The sequence below is a fragment of the Nicotiana attenuata genome, unplaced genomic scaffold (genome assembly GCF_001879085.1).
Source record: "Nicotiana attenuata strain UT unplaced genomic scaffold, NIATTr2, whole genome shotgun sequence".
Taxonomy (NCBI): domain Eukaryota; kingdom Viridiplantae; phylum Streptophyta; class Magnoliopsida; order Solanales; family Solanaceae; genus Nicotiana; species Nicotiana attenuata.
In genome coordinates this window covers 769,793-780,163 of record NW_017670303.1, presented here as the reverse complement: position 1 = coordinate 780,163, position 10,371 = coordinate 769,793, and the positions used below count along the sequence as shown (strand labels likewise).

The 10,371-nt window shown below is 37.6% G+C and overlaps 1 protein-coding gene across 1 annotated transcript; it reads right to left on the bottom strand.

Annotated features, from left to right (window-relative positions):
- Positions 1–387: 387 nt before the first annotated feature.
- On the bottom strand, positions 388–1,692 carry LOC109237504 (alkane hydroxylase MAH1-like). The gene has a single exon (XM_019403818.1). It carries the CDS (start codon positions 1,690–1,692, stop codon positions 388–390), a length of 1,305 nt encoding a protein of 434 aa, XP_019259363.1.
- Between the last annotated feature and the right edge of the window lie 8,679 nt (positions 1,693–10,371).

Here is a 10,371-nt window from a genome sequence, read left to right as displayed (position 1 = left end):
ACAATAACAATATAATTGTACTTCAATTCCAAATAACTCAAAGGTCGACTAAATAAATTATCATTTCTCACTGGTCATATTTTCCCAATGAATATTCATCTCATCAGGCTGATGAAATATAATATTACTTAACATCTCATATAACAAGCTAATTGATTTTGAAATTGTACATAACACAACTGAAACGTAAAAGATTTGAGGAATTATTGTTTCTTTCCACCAAAAGTTATTTAAGTTTACATTACCAACATTTGGAAAATGCACTTACTATATCCTTTTGTGCTAGTGACATTCCCATTGTTTGAACATAAAACACAAGTAGCATTATAGCTCGAGTATTCATGAGACTGGACTATATCCTTCCACATATAGATAAATATAAAAGTACTATGCCCATTTCCTCTTAACTCTAACTTCAAAGCCATGTTTCATATAGAGCATAACGGAGACATTAGGGTAAACAACATGACCTTTCACCATTTCAATTTGGTAATTATGGATGATAGTAGCAACTACTACTTTCATTTGAGTGAAAACTGCTTCTTTTCCTAAGCAAGTTCTTGGTCCTGCATTGAAAGAAAAGAACTTGTATGATTGCTCATATTTAATCATTCCATGGTCCGAAATCCATCTGTGTGGCTTGAATTCCGAGGCATCCTTTCCCCAGATGGATTCCATCCTCCCCATTGCATATAAAGGAATCATCAATCTCATATTAGGATGAACATGGTGGCCACTTGGGAGAATATCAGGTTCTAGTGGAGTCTTATGCTGAAATGCGACAGGGGGATATAGCCTCAGTGATTCACACAATGCAGCATGTAAATAAATCACATTTTTCAACTCATCAGCCGTAAAAAGCCTCCATTTTTCAGCTTCTTCTGGTGGGATAATAGCCCTAAGTTCTTCCCTTATATTCTTCTCAACCTCAGGATGTGTGGACACCAACCAAATGAACCAGGTAAGGCCTGAGCTAACCGTGTCATGCCCGGCGAACATGAAGTTTAAAAAGGTATCCCTTAAGAACTTGTTGTCAAACTTCAACCCTGATGTTCTTCCTCCATCGTTGATTATGTATGGTGTTAATAAATCAAAACCCTCTTTGTTTTCCTTACTTTTTTCAGCTCTACTCAATTCTTCGCGCTTCATCAATATATACTCACCTATAACACGATCAAGAACATCCGAAGCTTTTCTTAATTGCATTTCTGGCCCAACTCCTAGCCATTTTTGCAACTTCCAAATAGTTTCTGGCAATAAATAGCGGATGGATACAACATATTTAGCATCATCCATGGCTTTCAAGAAGGGAACATCCGGGAATTCAAGAGAGAGGCAACAAGATTCAAATCCTGTGAGTAATTCACACGTCGTATCAAAGGTGAATCTCTTGAAAACATCTTGCAAGTCAACAATTCTATCTTCTTTAGCAATGAGCTCAAGGATTGGAATCAAGCCATTTTTTACCTTGTCCAAGCTGATTTTCGCCGAACACTTGTGGAATCTCTGATGAGTGATCAATGCTCTAGCAAGTTTCCTTTGATTCTTCCATAGATCCATGTCAGAACTAAAAATTCCATCACCTAGAACATCAAAAATCTTCTTGAGTTCGTGCCCTTTTGGAAAATTTGTAAAATTTGCACTCATAATATAGTGTACATTTGCAGGATCCACTGTGCCAAGAATGTCCATATTAGTAAACCAAAGACCTTTCAGCAAGAAAGTACCGCTAGTTCTTGAAAGAACCTCTACACTCCTTTCATGAATTCTATGTATATGGAGAACAAGGCTTGGAAACATCCCAAGAAATGTCCAGTTCCATATAAAGCTACTTCTGCCTTGTAAAGCCAACACAAAAAAGCAAAAGATTGCTACAAAAATCTCAAAGTACCCTATTGTGGCCAATAGAGAAATAAAAGCCACATCTTGCCTATAATGTTCACTCTCCTTGGTGCTTTATTTCATGCTTTACATATATATAGACAAACACTCTAGTCTATTTATAGGGTCTCATGATGGGAATGTGATGCATAACTAGTGGCAGAGTTAGTGTATATAAGAAAATCCTAGGACAGCCGGTGCACAAAGCAAAGGATTCGAAGAAGGACCACACCCTAAGTGGTATGATGTAGGCCGCTTGTCTTGATGCAAGCATCATTGGTTGATTCCACGGGTCGAACCCGTAACCTATAGGCCACACAGAGACAGCTTGACCGCTGCTGCAAGGCTCCCCTCATATGAGAAAACACTAAAAAAATTAAAAATTATTACACTTTGAACCCCCAATTTTCAGATTATAACAAGTTCAGTGGTTAAAAATTAAATATTGAACCATTAAGTTAAAATTATGGATGCATAGCATTAGCATTATTTTATGTTTCAGATTTAGTTGTTTCCAATTAATGTGCTGATGGATTAGAAAAGATATATACTGTGAGTCCGGAAAAAATCAAGAACCATTGATTTATCTAATATTGTTATTTTGTATTCAAACAACAAATTTTTGATAGTCTAAAGACTTCTGTAGTTCCATCTTGACATATGTATCACTTGAGGCAAAATAACTTACATTAAGGAATTTGCAATTTTATAAAACTACTAGTGAAACTCTCCGCGCTTAGCGCGGTTATGAAAAATATCAGTAAATCATACTTTATTCCATGTATATTGCTTGGATTATCTAAATAACAAAAAATATTAAAACCAATAGAGTATATATGCAAAATAACGAATATGAATATATATATATATATATATATATATATATATATATATATATATATATATATATATATATATATATATATATATAAATAAAATTATATATATATGTAATTGTACAATAATAAGTAAAATATGCAAGGGTTTGTGTCGCCGCATATCTCTAAAACCTCCCGTCGGTGATGCCGGAGGTGACACCCTGTCACGACCAATTTCTCCTCCGTTGGGTATCGTGATGGCACCTAGTCTTAAGTACTAGGTAAGCCTAATATTTACGGAATAACAACAATAATAAATAACATCTAAAAATTTTCGAAAATAAATTCTTTATACAATAAACATATTCCAAAAACCCGGTAGTATAAGTCATAAGCTCTACAGAATTTGCTACAGCTTCTAATTACAACTGTTTGGAAATGAGCAAAAACAGTTTGAACACAAAGTAAGAAGGTGACACCGAAGCCTGCGAACGTAGCAGCAGGTTTACCTTGAGTCTCCTCAGCAAGGATTCGCACAGCTACTACCGATCAATACCTGGATCTGCACAAAAAAATATGCAGAAGTGTAGTATGAGCACACCACAGTGGTGCCCAGTAAGTATCAACACTAACCTCGGTGAAGTAGTGACGAGGACTAGTCAAGATACCCACTGGTCTAATAAACTGAACAAGCATAAGTATAGGAATGACAGAACATGACATCTATCTAAGGACTACGCTATATGGCTAACAACATAGCAACTGCAATAAGGAAGGAAAAACAACAACTAATAGCGGAACACTATAATAAGACCCAGAAGAATGAACGGAAACACAGCCCAAATCCGAAAATCACAATACAGTAAAGGTAAGTCGTAACTCAGCAACTGCAATAGTTTTCACATTAGGTCTTATCCAACAAACCCCAATAAATTAGTCAAATCCTTCAAGTGTAAACTTTCACCCGTAAGTTTTTAAATTGAGGTCTTTAGGATATAATCCTTTCCCATAAGAAATTCTCCTTGAAATATATTTGTTTCAAATAATAACCATCAAACATAGTTCTTTCAAGATAAATACTTTTCAAATATAAATCCTTCAAGTATAGGTCACCCTGTGACACCTAAGCATAGAAGATTAGCAGGTCTGAACACAGATATAACGACAAGGGATCTCCCATGATACCGTCCCGTAGTCCAAAAGTGAATATGCAGTGTTGGGGGACCTCCCGGAATATCGTTCCGTGGTCCCAAAGTAAATATGCAGTACAGGGGGATCTTCCGGAATATCGTTCTGTAGTCCCAAAGTAAATATGCAGTACAGGGGGATCTCCCAAAATATCGTTCCGTAGTCCCAAAGTAAATATGCAGTACAGGGGGATCTCTCGGAATATCGTTCTGTAGTCCAAAACTAAATATGCAGCGCAACCAACAGAGATAATAACTATAGAACGACAGAAACCACGTACCTCACCACAACAAGTACCAAAAATAACAATGACAGTAATACAAGGTACAACGAGTATATCAACTCAAGAACTTTAAATCACAAAGAAATGGTAGAACATATTCACAAGGAATAACCACAGTAAAGAATTCTAGGCGCAAAGAGAACAACTTAACAAGGGAAAACAAAAATGTAGCAATGATTCCAGATATTCAAGTCAACAATAAGAAGCCAATATGAGTCAAATAGTTCCAAATAAAGGCGAGTCAACTAAGATATAGGTTATATAAACTCCTTCTGAGGTTGAGCAATTACGAAGGATATTCAACAATTCAATTAAGGATATGCAGCAGAAGATAATCATAACTCTAATTAAGACTAAACAATTATAGGATGAGATGATAATAATTTCAATTAAAGATAAGCAGTCATGAAAATTTAGCATGGCGGTAGAAGAGGTCAAATCTTCAATTAAGTCAAATAAGATTCAATTAAACAGTAAGAGTAAATCCTAAGGCAATAATCTCTAATTAAAGCATATAGAGGTGAAACTAGCAAATAAGAACTCAAACGTATCAAGAACAACTTCATACACTATGAATACAAGGACCTAAGGACCCTAAAAGACTAACATCCCACAAATAAGTCCGAGCACGCACTCGCCACCTCGCGTACATGGACTAGAATCAACATAAAGGACTCAAATCCTAAGGGGTAGTCCCCCCCCCCCCCCCCACAAGGTTAGGCAAGATACATACCTCAAATACGACAAACTGGTACTCTAAAATGCACTTTTCGGGTGAAAAGACCTCCGGACGGCTCAAATCTAACCAAATTAACCAATCGATTTGTTTGAAAAACCCCGAAAGAAGCTCCCAACATCGAAGTCCAAAACTCAAAATATGAAGAAAATACCCAAACCCTCTATATAAAGGATTGTGCCCAGCATTTCCGCATGTGCGGATACTTAAGCGCATCTGCGCTATCGCAATTGCGGGCAGGCGTTCGCATTTGTGAACTTCACTTACAGGCCTAGGTCCACATATGCGGACAATTAGCCGCATCAGCAGCGCCGCAAAAGCGATAACAGGAGCGTAGAAGCGGGGCTCCTTCGTAGATGCGACCGTAGAAGCAGTTACGCACCTGCGTTCCAGCACTCGCAGAAGCGAGCTAGCTCCCAGGCCTCGAAGATAGCAGATGCAATCAGGCTCACGCAGAAGCAGAACCGCACCAGAGCTCCAAGGTCACAGGTGAAAAAATACCAGAAATAAGACATGCTCAAAACCATGCAAATCATCCGGAACTCGTCCGGAACACACTTGAGGCCCCGGGACCCCGTCTAAACACACAAACAAGTTCTATAACCTAAAACGGACTCGTTTGAGGTCTCAAATCACATCAATTAATGCCGAAAATAGAAATCGCGCCATGAATCGAACTATGAACTTCTAGATCATCCTACTTTGAAAACTCGTGCCGAAACCAATCAAACCAACCCGGAATGATACCAAATTTTGTAGAAAAGACCCAAATGATAAGGTGGAGTTGTTCCAACTCTCGGAATCGCATTCCAACCCCGATAACACAAAAGTCAACTATGGGTCAAACTTCTCTATTTTCCAAACTTCAACCTTTTCCAACTTTCGCCGAAATGCCTCAAATTACCCTACGGATCTCCAAATCCGAATCCGGATGCGCTCCTAAGTCCAAAATCACCATACCAAGCTGTTAAGATCTTCCAAAACCCATTCTGGAGCCATTTACACAAAAGTCAAATCCCGATCAAATTCTCACCATTTAAACTTCTAAAACCAGATTCCTTCTTCCAATTCAACTCTCAATCATCCGGTAACTGAATTCAACCATGCACGCAAGTCGATACACATAATATGAACTTGTTCAAGACCTTATGCTGCCGAACGGAGCTTACATTCTCAAAACGATCGGCCGGGTCGTTACATCCTCCCCCTCTTAAAATAAACCTCCGTCATCGAACGTGCCAAGATTCACCTCGAAGTCCTCAAATCATTGAATACACACTTCCAACATACACCAGCGGGTGATCCCACGTCACCCCAATTCACATAAACGTGACCACACCATCTCAACTATAATTTAGCCTTTCTACCAAAATCAATAAGCCTTAGAGCCAGAATTCTCACCTTCCATTCAGTTCTAAAAGACCCGATTCTAAATCCATATCCGGTATCAGTCTCAACTAGCTGCAACCACTATGCCTACAACCATAGAGTACAACCACACAACATGACCCATCGCACATAGGCGTGATGATGTCCAAAATCCACTACTAAAAAGTAAATGGACAGGGTCGCATGAAATATAATTTACCCAACTATGAGTCGGGGTCGAATCCCACAGAGAATAATATATAGGCAATTAGGAGTGTAAGAGAATTATCACTTATCGCGCAATGCCAAACACTTAGATTTTGGTTTAGAAAATAGTTATAACTAAATGCAAAAATGTAAACTAACCTAGAAAGCAAGTAAAATGATCAATGGCTACAAGAATGAATGCATCGGGAATTACACTCAAGTAACGATCCAATATATTTCATAATTTAACAAATATGAGCTAGTTTATGTTAATTAGCCTCGGATAATAATTCTTAATTAGCTTCTTCCAAAGACTAACAAGACTTCCTAATTGAATTATCCCTAAAATAATTAGGAGATTAAGCACATCCGGATATGGCTACAAGTAGTTCAATCCTATCCCTAGGTAGAATATATAAAATGAGGGTTAACGCCTCATGTTCTTGTTAATTAATCTTTCCCAACCCCAAATTATCTTTTCCAAAATTAATTTGGAGTTAATGGGCGAGTCCTAGGGTTAGCTAATCCCTTTGGAAACATTAAAGAAAAAGAATAATTAAAGAAACAACAACTCACTTCATGAATAAATGAAAATCATTCAATACATAAGCACAACAAGGTATTTAATCCACACTTTAATTATGAATATTTCCATAAACAAGAGTCAAGTGGTGGAAATAAATACTACACACTTAAATATTCAATACAAAGCAATAAAATGAAGAAATAAATATAAATGGGTAAGAAATCCTTAACCACAAGCTTGAAATCTTCAAAACCCAAGTGTGTGTGAAACCTTAGCTTCCAAAACTTGTTTTCTAGCCCTAAGACTGAAAATACGCCAAAAGATATGCCAAAGATATTTTACAAATGAGCTGGTTTGGGTATTAAATGGTTTGGGGTGAAAAATGTGAAATTCCAGAACTGCCCAGTTTTCTCGCCCAGTTTCTTCAACGCGTTCGCGACCACACCTTTGCGTTCGTGAAGGTATGCTATCCTCAATAATCGCGTTCGTGTTATGTCCTTCGTGTTCGTGAAGGTTTGGTTTCTGAATCTACGCGTTCGCGATGGGGACTTCGCGTTCGCGAAGGTCTAGCTTCCTGCTTATTCGACGTTCGCGTTGTACCTTCGCATTCGCGAAGAGTAAATCACTGGCAGGTTCCAATTTGTCCATTTTAGCTCCTTTTTGACTTGTTTTCACTTGGTTTCTTCACCATTACTTCTAAATCACATACAACCTGTAAAATAGAAGTAAATGGCATTAAACACACGATTTTATCACTCAAATATAGCAAAAATATAGGTTTAAAGACAAGATAAGTTGGTAAAATACCAACTTATCAAACCCCCAAATTTAAACTATTGCTTGTCCTCAAGCAATGAAAGCGACAAAATCTCCTCCCAAGTAGTTAACTCAACAATGCATCCATATCATGCCAAGCCAAAAAGGGTCTACTATAAGCACAAACACATGACTTCGATTGGCACCAACAATTACTCCAAAGAATATGAATTACCAAACACTTCTCATGAACTTCATTACATTTCAAGTGCTTAAACACTATGCAAATCAAAGTAACAATCAAGTCATGACACTAAAGCTTCACAATTTGCCTCTTTATCACAATTAACTTTCTTTGGTCATTCCTTCCAGTTGAAAATGGAATTAAATTCACAACTCAAATCTCGTGTGCCCTCATATTTATGAGAGAATCCCACACTCATAAATTTTAATTCAAAACAATAATGGGATATCAAATGGAAAGAATTAGCTCTCTCTCACAAAGATGTTCAAATGCATACAAGTAGTACCATAGGCTTGCCCTTCATGTATTTCTTCACTAATGTAGACAACTTGGTTCAAAATCAATTAGGACTTAAAGGGTTGTAGTTTAGGCTTTTGGTTAAGGTAGGCCACAATTTTGGTTAGAGTGACTCAAAACCTCCCCAAGCACTACAAAATTTACAATTAAAGTCCACTTCCTTCAAAAATATTTTTCATCCTTTCTTCACTTTTCATTCCACACCTAATCTTCCCTTTATTCACAACTTCTTATTATTATTTTATTTCTTTCTTCCTTCCTATTCAAAATCAAGGAAGGTTTCACTTTTTATCATTTTTTTTTACCTTTCACCTTTTAAACAACTTTCATATCACAACTTTTCCGACCTTCATCCCCAAACTTAGGCTTTTAGCCTATGTTTACACTTTCAAAGTACTTAGGGAGGTGGGGTGCCAAAAGCTAGATCAATAAAGAACAAAGGAATAAAGCTTGTAACATGGTTGCCAAAGAACAAGGTTAAAGGCTCAAAATGGGTTGACTAGGGAAAATATTCAAGGGTAGGAAATTTAAGGCACAATGTCGGTTCAAGGAAGGCCTAATATCATTTTTCAAACCAAGTTAGTCTATGATTTCGCCTTGAAGCACATTCAGGGCAAGTTCTAGACTACAAGTAATGCAAAAGAACTCAAAATAAATCTCACCACACATGGCACATGAACACTCAATTGGAATACAAATCCGAAATTCAATTGAAACCAACGACTCAAAGAGGTTATATATAGCATAGGAAGCTATTTAGTGAATCAAAGAGCCAAACTTTGAGTCTAAAAATCATGACATCTTTACTCCAATTATTTTCTTTTTCAACAACCAAAAATTCATATGCCTAGGTTTAAACCATGTTGGTACCAAGCAAGCCACAACATGGTCAATGGGCACAAACCCCAACTCAAACCATTTATTCTTCCTAAATTAACATAAGCTATATCTAAACTACAAGACTAATTCCCTTAAGAAAGTTGCCTAGCTATCCATCATCGGAAAAAGTCGACAAAAATTTACTAACAATTACCCATTCAAAAAGAAGATTGGCATCCTTGGAAAAAGAACCGTGGTAAAGAAAACCAAGGATATCAAAATAAAACATACTATTTAAAAAAAATTAAAAAGCTAATAACCAAAATTAAGAAGCTAATAAACATAAAGTAACTACAACATAATATATATAAAAACAAAAACTCAAGAAGCTAGTAAACATACTAATATAACACATCACATGAAAGTATAATAACAATTAATAAACTAAAACATTGACAAATCTACGCAAGTGATTACACAAAAAGAAGAAGAAAAAAAAATTTGTTCATGCTCCGCATACATCCATCATATCTAAATGAGTCACCGCCAACCTAAAGTGTTGCACTGTCCTCAATGCAACTAATCAAAAAAAGATAAAATGAAGGAGGTGCTCCCTAAAACCGCATCAGTCGGAGCTGGAGGTGGTGGGAAATTTGAGCTCCAAATCCGCATCATCATCATCCTCCAATTCATGTGAACCACAAAATGTACTCAGCTTTTGCATCATCTTGGACAGCAGTTTGCTTTTCTTCTTCTCATGCTCCTTGAACATTCTCTGCCGCTTCTCAATCTTTCCTTGCCGGCAACTCATGTTCTCCAACCTGGTGTTAATGGCCTCTATCTTGCCCGTGATTGCTTTTTGCTCTTTGACCACATCCTCCATGGATGGTGGGGCAGCAGCCCCAGTAGATGTGCTAGCCCCAGGTGGGCCAGTAGGAAGGCCAGCTATAAGCTGCCTAATGTGCGCATCTACTCCATGTATCTGACTAGACAAGTGGCGCATAGTGTGAGGACCGGACTGGAGTGGTCCCATAGGGTCAAAGGACCCTGATGAAGGTGCAAAGGATCCGGCAGGATCAGTAGTGGCCTCAGAGAACTGCCCAAATGAAGAGGAAGCAACATCAATTCTCCTCTTTTTCTGTTTGTCACTGGGCCCCCTTTTCAGCAAAGGATGGATCATTTGTTTTCCAGGACCTTTCTCAACATCATTGGGGCATTTAGGCACCCCGGCATCATAGCAAAGTCTAG